This window comes from Empidonax traillii, unplaced genomic scaffold (assembly GCF_003031625.1).
Source record: "Empidonax traillii isolate 1590-97213 ecotype Southwest subspecies unplaced genomic scaffold, ASM303162v1 scaffold1241:size257926, whole genome shotgun sequence".
NCBI lineage: Eukaryota > Metazoa > Chordata > Aves > Passeriformes > Tyrannidae > Empidonax > Empidonax traillii.
In genome coordinates, this window is record NW_020956434.1 from 18,101 (window position 1) to 39,871 (window position 21,771).

General features: G+C 40.6%; 1 protein-coding gene across 1 annotated transcript in view; it reads left to right on the top strand.

Annotated features, from left to right (window-relative positions):
- Positions 1 to 7,665: 7,665 nt before the first annotated feature.
- Positions 7,666 to 21,771, top strand: part of KCNK10 (potassium two pore domain channel subfamily K member 10) — a 65,242-nt gene continuing 51,136 nt past the window's right edge. The window contains exons 1-2 of the mRNA XM_027906041.1: positions 7,666 to 7,743; positions 8,311 to 8,368. Of these exons, the coding sequence (XP_027761842.1) occupies positions 8,317 to 8,368 (52 nt within the window). The 5' untranslated portion in view covers positions 7,666 to 7,743; positions 8,311 to 8,316. The remainder of the gene's footprint in view (positions 7,744 to 8,310; positions 8,369 to 21,771) is intronic.

Genomic DNA, 21,771 nt, shown 5'->3' on the forward strand with positions numbered 1-21,771 from the left:
CATCTACGTCCTGAGGACCTCGCTGCCACCGTCCAAGCGTGCTTGGCCCCGGCAGATGAACCTCAGGATTAAAGGGTGGGCTCAGTTCCGCGCACACTGTGTCTCACCTAAAAAATCCAATGCGCAGGCTGGAAGGTGGAAAGACCTTCCCCGGTTCTTCGTTCGCGAAGAGACTGGCCATTACATTACATTACTTTTGATCTGACTGTTCCACAATAAATCTGTGGGATCTAGAGATTACCTGCATCACGTTATTTAATATAGTAAGAAAGCAGATTAGGATTGCTAAACTGGATCTTTATAGACACATACAATGTAAAGATGTAAAAATACAGAGTGGTTTCTATTGCTCCTTTCAAGTGGAAGATCTCAAGGCTTTCCTATGCATTATGTACAGAAGTAACTTAAGCTGTTTTGGAGCTGTAGGGATGCATTCCTGAATTACTCCATAAAAGGCTTAAAGCAAGTGTGTATTCAAAGGTAAATGTTTAAAGGAGGCTGCCTGAAGACAACCTGTAACTGTCAGCTTAGGAAGTTATGGTACATTACATTTTTCCATTCTCCAACATGAAGAGATGTTATCTCAGTATAATTCCCAACTCACATAACCATTTTATTGCCTTTGTATTACCAAAGTATAAATAGTCCAGAACCTTACCATAATTATATACGGTGACATATTTCTTTTAATGGGTAGCTGAATGACCTGTTGGTCTGTAGGCTGTAGCAGATCTGCTGACTATGAGAAGTCACTGCCTATGGGTTGATTCACAGTGAGTTTCTCACTTTGCTGAGAATATGCCATGTGTGAATAACACTGCATTCTCTTGCAATGTTGCATCAAAACTGTTGTAATTCCACTTCATCCTCTCCCACAAAATACTGAAAAACAGTTAATGAAATGGAGAATGGTACTTGCTGTAGAAGATGATGTTATACATTAGGATGAATCTTTTCAGTGCTTCCTTTTTACCAAATGCATTAGATTCCACCTTTGGGTTTGTATTGTTATTTCTTTTTTGTGATTCTGTATGGATGTGCATGTACAATTTGTGTAGAAACTCAAATTGGGATGCACCTACTCTTAGGCTGCACGTCTTCAGAAATGTAGCAATAGCTTTTTCCTTGCTAGTATATTAAGACAATCAGTCATGAGCTGCTTTCCTCATTGTTATACTGCCTGGCACACTGTTCCTACAATTAATATTAATGATTTTTAATTTACACTCAGAACACAGCCCCCACTCTTCCTACAACAGAGTAATAATTTATTGATTCTATTTTGCTTGAAATATCATCCTGTTTCAAAGTAATTTTCTCCTGAGAGTTCCAGCACTGAAGGTGCCAGTGGTGTGCAGATACAGAGACACAGGCAATCCAGAGTGTTAACCTTTCAAACATCGGCTAAACTAGTGATTGAAAAATTTCTACATGTATGTGGCTGAGAAGATGCATATCCTGGGCTACAAGGCTGAGGGAAGTTGTGGTACAGTGCTGGGAATTAAACTCAATAGGAAGCCCCATCTCATTCCTTATTCCACAGCTCCAATTCCATTCTTTCACATTTTCGGAATAGCTTCTTACACATGAGCCATGTGAGAAATGTGTTACCTAATTTAGAAAGTAGTAAAGCTCTTCTGAGTACTGTAAAAGTGATGATGATTAATGCAAGAGTTGTAGTCAGCCCTTCAAATGCTCAGTATAGCTTCTTTCTTCCCTTGCTGTTCAGAGTAGAAAGGAAATAGGCACAAGTGAAAGCTATAAGAGAACTGGTCACCATGAATGGTGTTTGTTCAGGCTGTTCCTCCCTACTTTAACTATTCTAGAGTTGCATTAATCCTCACATTTAATAGGCTTCTTATACAATATGCATTGAAAAACACTGAAAGGAACAGCTGCAGTTAGTGCACAGTTGATTCTAAGAAATATGAACGTTTTCAGTAAAAATGGGTGGTAAAACAATGCTTCTTAGACCAGCATTAACGTCTTTGGTATGTATGACCCCTGCCCCTGCCCTACTGGCTGATAAGGCTGCTGCCATGTCTGTGGGAGGTAAGGTCAGTGCACAGGATAAGCATTTATCCATGTAGCTGTATTAGTTTTACTAGTCCTGCTAATTAAGAAGAAAACATGCAGGCTATGCAGCAATACAGAAAATAACCTGAACTCTTGCCCAAGATCCCTATATGTTCTAAGTACAAAGTTTATTTTAAGTTTATTTCTGGAGGCTTTAAACAAAAGAGCATTAAAAGAACAAGCATATACATAAAACTTTCTTTACCTCTATTTTCCTTGTTCTACTCAAGCAGTACAATTTTATACTATTCCTTAGAAGAATCCTGCACTTGCAAGTGTGGTTTAATATATTTCTGTAGTGCACTAAACCAATCCACTCATTTATCCCTCATTCTGCCTTCAAAATTAGGAGCCCGTCCCACCCATTTATCCTTACCCTTCCCATGTCTAAGCCATCTATTCTCCAATCTTGCACTTGTATCACGGGCACTGCGGTTTTCTTGTTCCCTTTTGACCTTGTCACTAGTATCATTGCCCGTCCTTCTGTTACTATGCTTCTGATACTGACGGCCCTTCATCCACTGCCTCTTAACTTTTCCTCTTCAGGTATTTTGTGTGCTAATCCTCCCCCGTGCCTTCTGCTACGTTCTTTTACAAAGTTTGAATTGCCACTGCACTGACATTGCACTGCCTTGGCAGGCCAGATTCTCGCACGGGGCCAGGACGCTCATGCTCCAGCGGAGCTCACACCCCTGTTTCCCCCACCCAGCACCCGGTGTGGTGGGTGGTGGGTGAGAGACGGCCGGGAAGCAGAGGATGTCCCTGTCCAGGGTCCTGAAAGCTGTCCGCAAGCTGGGCTGGCTCCTGCCTGTATCCTTCCGTTCGTGTCTCTGCTGCTGGTGTGAATGGCAAAGAAACGTGGGGATCTCCGAAAGCTAACTCCCAAATTTCCTGCTTAATACAGAGGAAAGTTATCAACTGGCTAAAATAGACAGCCATGTATCTATCAAGTAAGAAATCTTAGAAAAATTACATGAGGGAAGAGACTAATACTTCTATAAAATGAATTTAGTGGCTTGTTTTTATTAATCATACTTGCTATTTTTGTCAGATATCAGCCTTTGATCTTATGAGGATTCTTCAGGGAATCATGGAAAAACTGCAAGCCACACTGTAATTCTCTCATGACTATGATTCAGGAGTAATTGTGCTGAAGTCAAATTAAACTAATGTGAAAGAAATGTAAGTGGTTTCAGACAGACTATGCAGCTTTAGTTAATCTGTTTTGGCATAGCATATCTCTTACTGGAAAAAAATTCTACAATATACTAATACACTAATAATGTGCATGTACTTTTTCAGATACAATAAAAAAGTGAGGTAACTACTCCACTACCTTCCTTGTTGGCCATACAAAGGGACTGATAGAACAGGTGTCTGAAAGCTGGAGTCTGGCTAATGAGGAATGGGTACCAGTAAAGAACGAAGGATGATGAACATGATTACAAACTGTGAACCAGGCATCCCCTCTCCTGTTCTGGCATTTAGATGATTGATATGTTAGGATATGAGAGGCAGAATCCATAGTGTATTCTGTTTAGTGTCACTGGCCAAAGGAACCTGTAGATAGGCTGTGGTACCATCCTGGCTAAGGTAATATGGAGGTGTAATTTCCTTGCGGAGACTCACTGTTTTCACTGAAACCATTTCTGCAATCAGCAAATTTCTGTTCTGTGGATTAATCCATAAAATAATAAAAACACAGCACTGCATGCTATGTCTGAAAAAGTTTTAAGAAACTGAATGCAATAGAAAACAATAAAAATAGTAGGTTGCTTTTCCTTGCACAGTCCTGATTCTTAGTTAACTTCCTGATTCCTAATGACAGTAAACGTTCTGAAAACTGTTTGAATAAAAGGTCTTCAGGTTATCCTCGAGAGAAAGCTTTAAATTTTCTCCTTGACAGAAAGCTTCCTAGAGAATAAAGAAGTTATAATAGGATCCTGCAGTGTATTGTGCCCAAATTAATATTACTGCAGAATGGGTCAATATAATATAAAGAACAGGATGCACTTCATTTGGGTTATTCCCTGGCTCTCTTGGTCTCTGTAAATAACAGCACTCCTGTGGCAATAAACAGAATGATCTTCACGATTAGAAATACCAGATTTCAAACAACTGTGTAGTTAACCATAAACTAACTAGTTATATACAAAAATGAGCATATTGTAAAGTAATGACACAAAGACTGTCTGGACTTCCATTTAACCATGTTTCATTTCTTCAGGGCAACCAAGAAGTGCAACATACAACTTACAGATGATTTCTACCTACTATCAAGGCATGTTTCCACTCCTGCTCACTGGATTTAGGTAGGTCTAAGAACTGTTTATTCATCTGTTTTTCTATGGCTTTCTTTGAGTTAGAATAGCTTCTAAATCATTCATGCCACATTACTAATGAACTCCAAAACAGCACTTAGCACTTTATTTTTCTTTCATTGAGATTGCTTGTAATAGAAAACATATTTTCTGTTGTGTTGTGATTGTCACAAGCCCTATTCTGTAAGGCACTGATACTCAACTAACACCAACTCTGAGGACATTTAAGTCTGAACAATAAGCCTAAATGAGAAGGAAGAATTTAGGAAGACCAGTGTGATAAACTACTGATATCAAGTCAAGTCCTGACAATTCTTATGCAGGTACTAAAACAGATTGATCACGCTACATTTAGTTTTTTTTTTTTCTTGGTGAGCTTTCATTTAAATATTAAACATTACTGAATCCACTTAGCTTATAAAAGTTGACAGAGTAACAGCTTGAAACACTATAGCTTCAAGGCACCAGTTCGCCCTATCATAAGAATTTGACATCACTGAGGGGTGAAAGGCCTTTTATTTGCATAAGATAATAGTTACGTTTCTATGCAACAGCTGTGCTGTCAGTGAAAGATGCACTCATTGTGCCAAATCTATCTCTGGAGTAACCCCATTGGTTTTAAATGAGTTACTTTGGGAATACATTGGCCCACTGGATAAAATGGCAGGTCTGAGGCATTGAAATAATTGAGCAAGTTTTCCATGCTCATAACATACTAAAAAAAACCTGCAAAACAATTACATGACGCCATGCATTTATGTACCTGACAGATCAATCACAACTGATTTTCCACAAGGTTTTTAAATCATATAGCAAGGACAAACATTTATGTAAAGCTTACAGACACTTTTTGCAAATATGTGAACATTAAGGGGATAAAAGAAACGAATAGGGCATTGTGTCATTATTATCTATTTAGTGTTACAGTAAGTCAAACAAATATGAGATGTCTCTATAATGTCATTTTAATAATAAAGGATTCACGTGCCCACATGAAAATTCCTCTTCTTTAGACTGTAAAAATCAGGATGATTTTTTGGTAATGAACTACCTGAAGAATTCATCTCTAGACTACAGACTTCCTGCATATCTTAGCAGGAATTTAATGCCTTTGGCCTTTCAGGGGACTGTTTTAGTTTGATTATCTTAGGTGATTTCTAAGTGGACAGGTGTCTGTGGCACAATACACACGTCATCAGTTAACTGATGATAGTTATGGCACAAAGACAAGGTAGTGTTAGGGTGACACAACTGAGTAGTATATGTCTATATTGTAGTTTTTTTCCAGTAATGTACAAAGTAGATGCCAATAAACTGGAAACTTTTGAATGCCAAGGAAAAATTATTTATATGGATATATATTATATATGTATGTGTAAATACATGATTAGCTTTTTATTGATACATATTTGATAAGTGATCTTGTTGGGGATTCAGAAGGCTTCTCTGAAGTCTTTTAGGTTACTGTAACCATGATTCAAGCAATTACACAGCACAGTTAGCAAAGCCTACCCTCACTTTTGTTTCCACTCAGTTTGCAGAAGTAATGTCAACAGAAATCCCGAAGCCTGTTCAGAATGCATCGTGGTTTGCTTGAAAAGGAAATACCTTGTGCTCCTGATGTCATCATTGCAATTATCTCAAATTCAGGTCTGACTGAGCAGGCTCATTATCATTCTCACCATGTCCTCCCTTAGAGCAGCCTCTCCCGCCTCCTCCCATACAGCACAAAACAAGAGCCACAGGGTGCTTGGATTAGGGAAAGAAGAGTCACCCAGCACCTCCCCCCAGGAAAACTTGCTGCATTACTTCTATGTAGTTTCTTCAAACTACATACTGCTTTACAGGACCTTGTACATAACCACCAAATGGAAGTGTGGATTCACAAATATTGATTGCCTCTTCCTGCTGAGGATTGAACAAAGACTGGGAACAAGCACAGATTTAGCTTCAGAATGTGGATGTGAAAAGAGCGTGCCAACATCCATGGAGTTTCCTGAGGAGAGCCACACAATACAGGCTGCTTTGGTTTCGGGTTTTTTTGGTTGGTGTGGTTTTTTTTTTTTTCCCCTCACCAGAGCAGATTTCTCTCTTTGGTCTTACAAGGTTAGCTAACATCTGAGCAACAGATAGGAAAGCAAGACAGAAAAAGGGCAGTTAAGCAAAAAGAAGTACAGGGCAAAAAGCAGGGAACAAATTATCTCAGGCACCAGGTTTAGATCACAACCATGTTTCCTGAAAATTCAGAACATCTATGGACCTCTGGACTGTTTCTGGTATGTATGTCTGACCATGACCCATGCAAATTTGTGGATCTCTCCACTAAACCATCCCCCATGAACGTTCCCCTTCACACAAGGAGATGATTTCCACTGTCAAAGAGAATAGGCAGGACAGGGTTAACCTCTGAGTTTTCCTTCAGGCCCCCAGAGGGGTTGGGGTTTTGTTTTCCTGGGTAAGGGAGGAGAGCTGGGGCATGCATTGTAACTGGAACTGGAGACCTTTCTGGTGATACCAGACTGATTCGGGTTTGAGGGAAAGCCTGGAGAAGGACGGAGAGGAGGGAAGAATGCAGACTTGCAAGCAGCAAGTGCTTGGTAATTGCACAAGTGTCCTCCATTTTCCTGAAGCCTCCTGAGACCTTAGGGGGGCTTCAAGAGGCTTTCAGTCTTCTGTCCCCTCCCCGCAGCTTGGCCACATCTCACAGCCCTGCTGTACCAGACTTTGCCTTGACGCGAAGCGTCTGACCCTGCCCACCGTGCGAACTGAGGACAGAATGGGAAGCAGGGGTCCCCTGACTTTCGGGGTACCCGGTGCTGGTTCCCACAGCCTGCGGGGGCTCGGAGGACCCCTGCCCTTCCCCTCCCCCTGTGCTGCAGATGCTCTGAATGCTGCCGTACTCCTGCCATGTGCTGCCGCCGCCGCTACTGCTGCTCGTAGCTTAGTCGAGCGTGTCTCCGGCTGCAAACTCTGCCAAACAAGCCTGCATACCCCTCCCGGGAAGGATACCCAGTGAGTACTTGCCGGAGTCTGCCCCCTCCCTAGGAACCCCGCCACTGCCTCTTACAAAGGGACTCACAGCCTCTCTCCACCCTCTTTTTAAGCCAGTGCTGAAAGGGGCTCAGTGAATTCCCTCCAAAGCTATAGGGTGGCTTTCTCCTCCTCCTCCTCCTCCTCCTCCTCCTCCTCCCCTTCCTGCTCTGACTCTCCTGGGCGAGCCAGGCTGCTGCTGCATTCAGCCGGGGTGGTCCCCAGCCTCGCCCCTGCCTCGCCCCAGCCATGCTGCTGCGGCTCACGCCCCATGGCTGACTTTTGTTACCCCCCTAGTGCCCGGGGCTGAACTGAGGTGGGCGCATTTTCGGGGGCTGTCTGAGGCTAGAGTGTGGGCGTGTGTGGGAGGTGTCCCTGGGGATGTGGGGGGCTGGTCGACTCCCTGATCCTGGCAAGGCTGCGTGCTCGGCAGCCCGGGTGCCCCCTCGGGTGGGCGCAGCAGAGGGGCAACGCTGCAGCGGCGACCCCGCCATCCTGACATCTGCAGGTGGACGGAGCGAGACAGCTGCGGGAGCCTCTCCTGGAGCCAGCAGCACCCTGGACCCGCTGGCCATCTCAGTCTCCTCTGCTCCTGCTCCCCCAGATTTTCTCCGGTCCTTAGTCCATCCCTTCTACCCCTCTTTCTGCTGGGGTGTCTGCACCCCTCCTTACCTCGTCGGTACCAACCCCTCCACTCCACTCCCCTGCCCGCCCCTCCCCACCTTCTTCGATTTATTTGTGTATTTCTTTCCTTGGCAACCACCAGTTCCCCTTAGTCAAACAGCGCAGGCTCCCTATAATTTGAAATTAATTAGTTTGACTGCAGCATCGAGACAGGAAGGTTGGGAATTTATTTAATTCTTTTTACTCCCTTTGCAAAAAGGAAGCAATGAAATTTCCAATCGAGACTCCAAGAAAACAGGTGAACTGGGATCCTCAAGGTTGGTGATTCTCTATTACTATCATTACTATAGTAATAACAATTATTATTATTTCTTGTGTCTGTTGACTCGTAGAAGAATATGTGACTCCACATGGGAGGAGGCGTTGGATGCTTGGCTGCTTCCCATGTGGGCTGCTCAGTCTTTCTTGCTCAATCCTAGCAGTGCATTACAAAATGCTACTCAGATGTGGGGTTGGGTGGCTGCGTGGGTAAAACCTCTTCAAGGTGTAAGTTTTACAGTTCTATATTTGATATATCTCTTCCCTCCCTTCTCCTCCCTTTTTCTTGAGTATTTTCATGGCAAACTTGCCTGGGATGGCAGTGATCTCTGGCTCACAGCATTGTTTGTTTTATCAGTGGCTCCTTTGTTGTTTCTAGTGATCATTGTCTCTGCTAAATGGGTGGTACAGGAGTGGACACAGATGTGACTCCTTGCTCAGGGCTCCTTGACGGCACGTTTGTTGGCAGGAGCAAAATGCTGCTGCAATATAACCCTTAGGGTGGATGGTATAAAAAGACACATTAAATAATAGAGCCCAAAGGGACCTTTACACTCTTTACTCTGTGCTTTTAGGAACTGACCAGCCCAAGTGAATAGTTTGATTAACTATATAGGTAGGCTTGGAGTCAGACTTGGGGAGTGTGCTTTTGTGATGGTGGAAGGAGATTTACGCCAGTGCAGTGGTTTTCAATAAAATGATCCAAGTGATGTTTGAAAATCATTATCAAATGCTCTCCTTTCCTGGCATGGGGAGGAGGTTCATCTGCATCCTGAAAAAACCCTGCTGGTAATTAGTATACTGGTGTGTCATATTTCTGTGCATCATTAGAGGAGCAGAACTACTTGAAGCCCTATGCTCAGGTTTGCAGCAGAACTGCTGGCAGCCAGTCACTGTACAGCAGTGCTTGCAGGAAGTATGAAGTGATAACACAGGTTTTGATTATTCGTCTTTATTCCACAGATTTGGTTTTAGTGGTCAATTTGCTTGTCATCCTCCATGCCCTCACATTCACAGAATGAAACATTAGAAACAGTTTCTCCTGATGTAAAAGAGATACGGCAGAACAATCCTCTGAGCAGATCTGATGTGCTGTTTAAATAGTATAGACAATTAAGCTTTAGTTTAAGCCTTACTACATCTTTAATTAGGTGAAGGTTGAAATCAACACATCAGCCTTTTCCGCCCTCAGCTTCCCAACGAACTCATGGATAGAGTGCTAACAGAGATTTGATTATTGTAATAACAGTGTTTTCCTTATCCTAGGGTCAAAATTCTGTGAAAACTTGCTCTTCCCAGGTGCTTTTCTGAATGTGTGTTTGCTGCAGCTTCATTTTAATTCATTTTACGTGTTGCAAAACGCCTTTCAATGGGAAAAGCTCTTTTCTTCTTTCCTCTGACAAGGCATAGGGGAAGATGAGCTTATGACATTCGACGTGCAGCTCCCTTGCTTGGCAATCAGCTTTAAAGCATATGGATCCAACAGGTGGTTGGCCACAATTTACTGATGTGACAGAACTATAGAATACTGTAGCAGTTAACAGACCACAAACCCAGCAGATTTCCTCTCTGCCAAGCTGAATGCCTGCTAAAAACTGCAGAATCCTACTAGTTATTTTCCCTCAGTGTATTGACTTTGTTAGGCAGGCAGAATGGATGCTAATGTATAGCCAAGAAATGTTATTTTCTAATGCTCCATGAGACTCAGGAAATAGACAAAATTTGGGTCTAAGGGAAAAAAAGGCAAAGGGACAAGGAAAAACTAAGGCCCAATCCTTTAATCAGTGGAGGAACAGTGCAGTGACACTGTTCTCACATAGTCCCACTGAAAAATTAGTTGTATGTGTAGAAGACAAGATAGATCAGTGTTCTATTATTTTTGAAACAAAAATATATTTATGTAGATATAAATGTTAGTAGTGATCTACGCAAAAAAAAGCTAAAAGCTCTAAAATTAATTTAATTTACAGTTACATATGTAGTCTGTTCTCTGCATGTACATGTGAAGAATGATGTTATGTTTTGCATCCTCTGTGGTATCTTTGGAGTGAAGGACTGAAGCAGCTTTTCTCAGATACAAAGATCAACATGTAAAAAGTTGGTGATGCTAAAATGCAAAGAGCCCTGAGTATTAAAAGCACAGCTCACATCCAGTTAGTGTTCACACTCCCAAAGCAGGTTCATTTCAGGTTGTATTGTATGATTGTGCCCTGTTCTGGTCATCAGATGGAGAACACACAGTTTCCATAGTTTTGTCTACTAGGAATTGTGCTGCCTTGTGCTAACCATATTTGAAAGGTATCAACTGATGCTCCTGGCAAGCAAGCTAGCAGCCCAAGGATATAACTGAGAGCTGTGATATCTTGAAGTTTGTTTAGATATGATTATTCCAGGCAATATTTTCTAGAAATTATGGACACTTCTGAAGGCCAGGGCCCTTGCTGTGGATATATGGCTGGCTTGGAATTGATGATGCTGCTGGTTTGAACCTAGGTCAGAATGATAGTCATTGAAATGAATTAGTGCTCAACTCCATAATGCTGACTAAACTACAAATATTTACAAAGATAAATAGATTAGGGACTGCTGGTAATTTTCATCTGGTGTAAAACTGGTATTCTCAATTCAGAGTAGCAAAGATCAGTACACAGTAGAAAGACTTTGTGGAGAGAAGAGGTGCAAAAGTATAGAACTGTCATGAAGGATGGTGTCTGACAGACAGCTAATGGGAGACTGATTTCTCAGCCATTAAACTGGGACAAAAAGGGCTTGGAAACTGAACTTTATCTGATTTAACTGATATTATCATGTTGTGTGTTATCTTCATGTGTCTTGGATGTAAAGTATACCTGTGTGTTTTGTGTAAATGATGAGCGTGTTTTCTAGAGAAACCAAATATTTAATAAATCTGGAATGGTATAGAGTCCAGATTCCTACAGTGAAGTCCATTATTATCCCAGGCAATGAAACTATATAAACCCATTAACAAACAGATCAAACGCAATTCCAAAAGTAACTTGGACTTGTCACGTGCAATCCAATGTGAAATATGCCCTAGAATTCTGTATGTATTGACTTAAAGCCACCCCATTTGTATACATTGAATGAATAGCATAAGAAATGAGTAAGAAAACCAAGAAGGCACCTCCAGAATGTTTTAGGGAGCCCTGGACACATTGAGTAAGAGTACAGGATATCACACTACCTGGCCTTACATTTTAAAAAACAAGCTTGTTATTTGTGTTACTGATGGAATTAGCCTGTATATACACAATCAGAAAACATTTGATGTGCCTACCTCTGGTTTTTGCTTCTCGCATTTGATGCTATTCAGGTAAAGCAATAATTGATATTAGTGAAAGACCAGATTCTTAGCTTTGTTCCTCATACAACTTCTCATCTGTAGTTTTCAGAATATAAAATTGGATATAACATATGAAGACATTGATTCTCATAATTGTTGTTCATATCTCTCCTCTTCCTTGCATTCTTTTGGCTGTTTGTTACACCCACCTGTTGTCCATGCTTCAATCGGCTTACTATATCTTTGCACATATATTTTTATACAGTACCTAAACCACAATATGTTCCTTATCCTGTCTGAGACATCTGGATGTTACAGCAATATCAACATTTTTCCTAAAAATTATCTGCTTAAAATAGATGGTTTTTTTGTAGAAAAGAAAGGTAGATGAGACTGTTTCCAATAAGCTCAAAAATTATTCCCAAGCATGACTGTCTTTAAGGGTGATGATGAGATGTCTTTTCCAAGGGAAGTACGTCTGTCTTACTGATGCTCTTAGGAGGCAGCAAGTGGAGTTCAGTTTTGTTCCATCCTTTGTGCCTACAGTTTTTTGCTGTCATTGCAGTGAAATGGATTGCCAAAGCCTTTTGAATTTCTAGGTCAGTGTTTATCTCTAAACTGATGTTTTGGAACTCCAAAGTTTTGCTACCAGTTCCTACATCCTTTCACAAATATATTGTTTTTATAGGACAGCTTTCTGCACTTTGGAGTTCTAAAATCATGCATTTTTTACTGTTCTTATATTTTTTTATGTAGTGTGGGAGTTAGGGGTCTGTGGGGAATTCAAACTGTTGTTGAGAGTCTGGAGTTCCTCTTCAAATTTTGCTACTGACTTACTGTTTAACCTTTAGTAAGCTACTTACTCTTTCTTTTCCTTCCTTTTTCCTTGACTACAAAACAAGAATATTAATACTTCTCTAATGCACAAGGGTGTTGTGGAATATAATTAACTTGTTTAGAGCAATCTAAGATCTGCTATTGAAAGAAGAGAATATGTGCAGCAATCAAATGCTAAAACAATTAGGAGGGAGCAAAACAACCTGCCATCATACACAGATCACATCAATTAAGAAATAAGGTAGTCTGCAATTTACAACTAGAGGAAACTAGTAGCACTTGCTCTTCTTTATAGACACTGAAGATTCAATTGAGCATCCCATTAGAAGTATCTAAATACCTTTGATATTCCCAAATATCAAAGCTCCAGAAGGGCTGAAGTTTTCCATAGGTCCTTTGTTACCTGCCATGGGATTTCTCATTTCACCTGAGGCACCTCAAGCAGTACTAGACACCTGTATGTGGAACAGTGAGCTGAATCTCAAATGCCTTTATGCAGATATCAGGATTGGATCATCCCTTGATGACTGTTTGACAAATCTTCAGCATCAGCTGCTCAGTACAGATTAAACTGATGCTGCAAGTGGAGTGTAACAAATTGCTGCAGTACCTGCTTTTTGTGTTGTTTTATTCAAGGACACCAATGCAGAAGGCAAACTTAATTATAAAGATGCAGATGAGTAGAATAAAGGTGTTCATTTCATTCCTCTCTTTTCAAGAAGATAGATGAAAAGAAGTAGAGTGCCTCTGTGAGCTAGACAATATCTTTCTGCGCGAGTAAGTTGGTTCTTAGTGGCTCAGTATATGAAGACTGTTCTGGGAAGCTACAACGTGGGGAAAAGTAGCTCTGATGCCACCAAATGACCCATGGTCGTGGTCAATGGCCCCGTGCTAGTTATGTCACAAAATCGTATTGGCTACTGGCCCACCCATCTGATAGACTGGGGCTCTGCTGTGTCCATTAAGCATAGGCAAAATTACCCAGTAGAAATTGGGTAAACAGGAGGTCAGTCCTGAAAGTGCATGGTGTAGGCACAATAGTGCCAAATACAGTAAGATGAAACAATTTAAGAGCTTGGAAAACAAAGAGAAAAAAATGAAGAAATCAGAACTTTTTTAAAGGCTGTGTGGACCCTACAGGGGAGATGGATAAGTACTGTGGACCCTAATGTGGTAAGAGATAGAAAGATACAATTAAATTAGGAGGAGAGGAAGAAAGACTGCAGAGAGCTATTAGTTTCATCTTTTCTGTCTTTAGGATGCCCTGGAAATGGTAAAACTAAGGATTCAGAAATGTAAAATTAGTGGTAAGAAAGAGGAAAGGACTGGGCAACAGCTTTCTTAGTAATAGTGAAGGGAGACTAAACTCTAGTTAAGGTAAGAAAGATGAAGAGTAGGATATCATTAAGATGTTATCTGTACTGTGAGAAAAGGAGAACGAAAAAATCAAAAGCAATATGAAGCTGTAAGTCTAAGAGAGGAAGAGCAGTAGAATTGTCAGCAGTACGAGAGGTTAGGACAGAATTATTATTTCAGTGAAGAATACTGATGCTCTTTTTTGCCACATGTACAAGAGTAATCTGTTAATGACTTTTGGACAGAAAAGTCCCTTGGGCAAGTCTTGAAAACTGATGCTACTGAAGTGATGGAGTTTGCTTTTGGGATAAAGATATATGATAGCAGTTGTAATTGGGTAGGCTTTAGTTCAGCTTTTGGCGTTTATGTGGATTTATGTAGTTACTGTGTGGATTGTATCAGCTTCAGACAGAAGGGTGCATATTAATGGTGATACACTCTAATTCTTACTCTCTTGATTTAATCCAGAGCTAGGAATTTTACCACTCATTTCAGGGTGAGCAACATGAATTCTTTATTTTAAAAGAACTGTGTTGTTGCCGCAGGCTTTACTGAGTTAACAGAGTGCCTGGAATCACTGGGAAAACAGAGGCCCTAGATTTTGTGCTCAAAATTGGGTAAGCACCTGGAGTGAAATGGGGAGGAAAAAATAAGGAAGTCAGGATAAGAAAGGAGTAACCATCAGACCATCAACTATCAAATAAGAAAGGGGTAACCATCAACCATCAACTAGTATTCTGTAATACAGAATTCAGTATCATGGGAATGCCTAACCTTTATTTTGTAATAATCTCAGTGTAACAATAAAAGCTTAAGCAGACAATATGAATGCTGAACAGTTGTCTCTTTTTTTTAATGGTAGTTTTATGTAAAAGAAGTGGCATGCAGCAAAAATTTTTTCTAATACCTTTTTTTTATAGGAATATCTCTGGTCTTTGTTTTCTGTAAGGATGAAAACATCCTGGGACCTGCCTTTGTCAGACAGAGGCTGCTTATATTTCGGTTCCTGAGTCATTGGTTTTACTTCTATTGTTTGTCTATAACACATGTATGGGAAAATATTTTATCTATAATAGAAAATGTGCTAAGATGAACCGGCTGATTTTCTTAAATAATGTGTCATGCGGTTCTCACTGGTTACGCCAATAAGGTAAAACAACAGGTGAGAACACCACATATTCTACATCCTTGTACTTCAGGGTGGTAGTGCCAATCCTTTTTAGTCTATGGACCATTATTATTCTCCAAACATACTTTTTGAGCTACTTCTCACACAATCAAACATCAACTCAGATTATTTAAACAAAGTTATATTTCATATTTGAACCATGAATCTCTTATCATGTTAGTGAATCACAGAGTTTAGGGACTGTGTCTTTGGTCTGGGAATGCTGAGACCAAGAATTCATATTTCATCATTTTCTTTAACTGCTAGTTAAATTCTTAAACTATTACAGGTCTTACTACTGTCAAAGTGTCCCAATGCATGCGTTATTATGTGTTATCTAGTTGTCCTAAAATATGAGCATAAGAGAACACTGGTATGATTTTGAGCTTAATGTAGAAATTTCAGTGTGGGTGTATCCTGGTATTGGAAGTTGAAATGAAGGCCAGTAGGATGATAGAATCTGTTATCAAAATCTGTATGAGGGGAAAAAAGAGGTAGAAGAGAATACAGAAGCTTAGCTTCATTTCATTTTCCTGTTTTTAAAATCAAAGGGACCATCCTGCACAGAGCTGGAGTTATGACAAGAGGTATGAAGTATAACATATATGAAAGGGAGTGAAACTTGTTGCACTTAGGAGTTCATCTGGAGTCCTGAATAGCAGTAGTGATCAGTTGCAAAGTCTGGGTGTGGGTTAAAAATTTTTTTTATTATTATTTATTTATTTTTTTAATTCTGACATAGTTAGGTCTAGCATTTTGTTTGAGTTTTTTATTTGAAATTTGACATTTGAAAAGAAATAAAGACCCCACAAGGAGAGATGAAGCAAAGCTGCTTCAGGAAACGTGGATTGCAAAAGAGTGAGTCCGAAGTGTGAAAGGATCAGATCTTCTGCCAGAAGTGCAGAAAATGCAGAATGAACAGGGTGTACCTGTAGTAAGGCTGAAAATGCTCTGAAAAAAAGAAAGTGTGGACATGAAAATAAGTTTGGCAGCCTTCAACTAGAATTCACTTTTTTCAAGCACATGATGTTCTTTCTACTTTTTAGAAGTAAGTGTATAACCTAGGTCATATTTATAAAGTCCCTGAAGTATTTTTATGTCCTCTGTTGGTTCCTCAAGCACATATCAAGGTCTTCCTCTGTGAGCAAAACTCCATCGCAGTATAAATAATTTCATGGACATATTACAGAATATTTTTATCTCATGAAGTAAGTATCTTTCATAGATGATGATCTTTTTGGCTAGTCTCTCATTAGAGAAACAGTCTTATGTCTCTTTCATTTGTTCCTCAATTCTGTCCCCAAATAGATGCATTCGATAGATCTGTAATTGCTTCAGTACTTTTTCTGATAATCCATGGATTATTTATGACTGTGTGACTATGTTTTTGCTGAAGACCATTTAATTAGTAGGGGATAACAAAAGATAACACCCTAAAAAACCTTCTTAGAAAACCATACAAGTTATTTTGGTAGCAGTATCCTACAGGATCATCACAGTGCTTTAAGCATCAAGTTTTGAGATTTGTTAGGGCCATATGTTCATATCTCAGCAGGACTGACTCATCTTTTCTTCCCTAGGAAGAAAAAAACAACATGCTACTGAATTTACTGGATGAGGATTTTGGCACCTTAAACTTGTGCCACTGAATTTCTGAAAAGTCAGTAATACGTTGTTGAAGGGTTGGTTGGATTATTTCTCTTACTTGATACTGTAATATAATAATACCAACATGATTTGAAAGCAGAAAATCCATACTGACAGCTTGTACAGGGCTTTTATCCTCTCAAGTTTCAGGTTTTAATTTTCAAGAAACAAAAGGCAATCACTAGCTATTATGTGTGAAAAACCTCATTGATGGGAGAATTATGAAAAATGGTACTGCAGAAGCTCACAGTTGAAATGAAGGAAGCACACATCTCAAAGGCATTCCTCTAGAATAACTCAGATCCATCACTGAATACTTATATGTTGAGACTGCTAAGTTTAGATTGCATGAGAAAGTGTTGGGCACAGGCCTTGAGGAGCAGCAATCATGACAGCTACAGAAACAGCAGCAGCACTGCTTCTTCATGATGCTACAGCCACCATCCTAATTTGCCTTTATAAGAAGCAGAGCCTATTATTAGGTTACAATGATATACTGACATGTAACCTTGTGACCTGAATTTCTTACTGCTACCAGACATTTTTTATTGATTTGGTTTTCTAAAAACAGGCATCTACTGACATTTAAGAGACTTTAAGGTAGCTGAGATATTTGTATAGGACTGGTATATATGATAGTGGACCTAAGGGAGATCTCTGCCCTTCTGGAGCAACAGCTTAAGGCCAGTTAGGGTTGGCCTTAACCTTTTGCTTGGTAGTACGTAATATGGATGGGCAACTGAGTTACACCTTTTGAGTGTGACTTAGATGGGGAATAAACCAGCTAAATATAGGTAGGTGTCTGAAATTCTAAGGTATTCTAAGTTTCTAAGGACCTGTTATGGTTAGGGGAGATAGAGTCAAGTATGGTTCATAAAGCCTGGAGAACTCTCAGTAAATGTAAAAAAAACTCCACTCAATAAATGTAAAAACTCTCTAGGCTGCACTGACCAATTTGACTATGTCTGTATTGATGCTAATGGGATGTATTCTAAGTTACAGTAAAGGAAAGAAATGAGGCAAAGGTTGTTTCTGCTCATATTTTGCTCTTTAGCTAAAATGGCTTTGGGTTAATCCTCTTGTTAGGAGGATTTAAGGCAGGTGTACACCAGTTTTTCCTGTTGGTTTAATTCTCAGTTAGTACTTGCTTTGATGTTATGTGAAGTTACATTGTAATGGCTAGTGCAGCTCTGATGAAGGTTATAAAATGCTAATCTGAGCTTTGAATTGTTATCAGTGATTTCATTTGTATTCCCCAGCTCTGACGGCAGGAAAATGAGTTCATTTTCACCTGCTATATACTGTGCAGGCGTGTTTTTCCTTAGGTAGAGCTAAATTGTGGATAAAATTGATTGTGGGGCCTTAGGTTTTCTTTATTGTCTCTTTGTTAAGTGTGGCATGTGAATGCATGTAGCCACATTACAGCGATGCAGTATGGCAACACTGTGGAGTACATACCATACCAGCAGATGCTGTCCTTTTGTAGCTATAGAGTTTTATCATAGTTCGAATTACAATTGTATTTTCACACTATTCTCTGAATAGAAGCTGAGTATTCTTATGTAATTCAGTTGTTGTATCAGACTCCTTATCATCTAAGGTACCCTAAATTATATACTATATAGCAAACTCCAAGCCAGCTTTGTGCAACCTGGCAGTGACCTGGAGCCCTGTGTACCCAACCAGCCTCCTAGTAATGATGTCATGAGCAGCATAATGGGTCTGATGTCTCTTTAACCTACTTACTTTTACTTAACTGATCCCTTTGACTTACAGTCAATGTCTAGTAATTATCTTAGATGCGGACTCCGTAGGTAAATAATTTCTGACTGTGGCAGCTTTGCTGGTGAAATTTACACACTGAAAATGTAAAAGAAAAATATGTATGCTATAAAGCATTTAGAAAAAGAGAAAATAAAAGTGGCTGTGCTGAACAAGGGCACTTCAAACAGCAACCTTCTCTTCCTTGTGAAACATCGATTTTGCACAGAGCAATTTTGTAGTAGCTGTATTATATGTATGCTTCACCCCATTCCAGAATAGATTTTTAAAGTATTGGAAAGCTTTCATTTACTTTATCTGAGTGTTAATGTGTATGAGAACTTAAGACTGCTAAATAGATTCAATTCTCAGGTTATGCAAATAGTATAGCTCCACTGAACTAAAAAATACCCTGCTGGGTATCAGGAACAGTGTGGCCAGCAGGAGCAGGGAAGTGATTCTTCCCCTAGACTCAGCACTGGTGAGGCCACACCTCAAGTATTACATCCAGTTCTGGACCCCTCAGTTCAGGAAGGATATTGAGGTGCTCGAGAAGGTCCAGAGAAGAGCAACAAGGGCTGGTGAAGGGACTTGAACACAAGTCCTATGAGGAGAGGCTGAGGGAGCTGGGGTTGTTTAGTCTGGAAAAGAGGAGGCTCAGGGGTGACCTCATCGCTCTCTACAACTACCTGAAAGGAGGTTGTAGCCAGGTGGGGGTTGGTCTCTTCTCCCAGGCAACCAGCTGTAGGATAAGAGGGCATGGTCTTAAACTGTGCCAGGGGAGGTTTAGATTGGATATTCGGAAGAAATTTTTTACAGAGAGAGTAATCAGACATTGGAATGGGCTGCCCAGGGAGGTGGTGGATTCACCGTCTCTGGAGGTTTTTAAGATGAGGCTGGATGTGGCACTGAGTGCCAGGGTCTAGTAACCATCACAGTGTTGGATCAGGGGTTAGACTTGATGATCTCAGAGGTCTTTTCCAACCTGGTTGATTCTATGATTCTATGATGTGCTTCTTACAAGATTTCTGACCATTATCACATGATGAAAGATCCACTTTTATTACTGTTGCACAGAAAAGTTGAGAAATTGTCAACCAACTGAAATGGAATTAATGAGATTCACTTGAATTCACAGTATTTTTTGATAGATCCTAATCATTGGTCAGACTGGGGAAGATACCACTATACCGATGCAGAAATTCTTACTTCTTGTTTTTACAGATGATCGTCAGTAAGAGCTCTTTAGGTATGGTCAGTAATGTGCAGATACATCCATGAGGATTCCACAAGACCTCTTTGAAGGGGAACAATAAGTGCTTACACAACTGTTATTTTGGGATTAGAGATTATGTTGTGTGTGTTTTTCTGGCCTTACCCATATGTGACCTTGGCTAGTAACACAAGAGCGTCCTGTAGGAGATATGGTATAGCCCCAGCTGAGCATCTCACAGTCCAGTCTATACCACAGTCAGTGGTGCTGCTAAGTTCCCCTTTGCATGACTGAGGTGAATCAAGAAACTCCTCCAGTCCACTGTTAGGCTGTACCCCTGGCAGACAGCCAGCACCAATCACATTTCAAATGCAGATTAGATAGTTTCCTGCTAGGAAGGCCATTGTGAATCTTTGCTTTGTTGTTTCCTCCACTTGGTTTACCACTAGGTTTCCTTCAATGAGAATGTTCTCTTTGTATGTTCTTCTTATGCTAAATTGCAGGACTTAAATTTCCTTCACTTGTTGGTCTGCCCCTGAGACTATTGGCTGAATCCTTGAGATAGGATATTTGGAAGATTCCAGCAAAAACTCTGACCCTACATCATTCTGTGAGTACTTGGAAGCCAAACACACTGAAATCCTGTGGTGAGAGATTCATACTCCTCTTAAATGTTACTGGAACCCTGGGACACTTCCTGGTGAGGAAAAGCAATCAACTTGTTTCATCCAAAGCATGTCACGGTGCAATGAAAAATTTTGGTTTAGTCTTTAAGAAAAGGTTATGGATAAGCAGCAGCATCACTGTTCAACATGCCTGTTGCTCACTGAAGGGTGACATCTGCAGAAAACCAGAGGGCAGCTGTTTATTCCTTGGTGCTTGTACCACATGACAAGAAAGCGGTTATTTTGTACATTACTTGAGGAAAAAGAAACTCTTTTCATAAAGTCATCTTTATACCCCAAGATCCTGAGTCAAAAGCATTTGCTTGCTATTTGGCTCTTGACAGAGCAGAGACCTGCATGAACTAGAACTCCCAATTTTAGCAGGAGCAAGAAATACCAATCTATTGCTAGGGAAACAGGTTTTAGCAGTGATCTATTGGTTTTATTATTATTTCAGAAAGAGAAAGGTGAGAATTTTTCATGGGTTTCTCTGTATTCAGTTTCTCTATAAATAGCTCCATAAAGCTGATGATAGCACTGCTGCCAGTGAGTGTGTTGGAACAAACATAGTCACCAATCTTGAAGCAGGAAGGTTCCATATTTGGGACTTGCCCCTGCCAATCACTTCTATTCTCCCCTCAGCTCCTCCTGTTCCTCACTGTAATACTCCTCTATTGTATTTTTCATTTTCCCATACCTGAAGTTCATTGATGAGTCCTGTCACACACGAATATGGGCTCAAGTATCAGAGGCAACAGGAAGGATAGCGTCAAGAGGAGGAGTTGAACAGGGAGTTACGGGTGTGCTACCTCCCACACTGCCAGCACAGTTGGAGAGAAGTGAGGGACAAGAGCAGATGGATGGATTTGGAGGAGGGCAGAGTGGAAAAGAGGTCAGGAGAGAGAGAAGGCAAAGCAAGGGAAACAAAATTCGAACTGCCCTCCAGCAGAGTGTACAATCTCACTCCAGCACAAGACAAACCTCCCTCAAGTATTCGTCTGGACTTGGCAGCTCTGTAAGTAGTGCTACAAATGGTGTCAGTGGCAGTGCATCTTCATGCTAATGCCAGTAAGTGTTAGCTAGGAACTCCCCTGAGGTCTGCTGTCCTGAAGCCAAACTAGAAAAAAAGCCTGATGCTTTCAGCTATTCCTGGAGTTCATGTCCTGCCTTAGCACATCCATTCTTTTGACCAGTGAGCTGTCACATATGCATTAGAAAAGTGCAGTGCCTGGGAGAGGGAGGAGGGAGGGGAAAGTATCCCAGCATCCCAATGGCCGTGACTTTTGCAGAGATTTTTTTAATGTCAATGGGTACGTTCCGGGGGATACCTGCTCAAGCCAGCCCTGGGCTTCCTGTTGTTTCCCTGCCATTTGTATAGCCTCAATAGCAGCAGCTCTAAGGCTGTGTTTGCAAAAAAAAAACTCTTGGGCAGTCCATTTTAGGTTCATGGG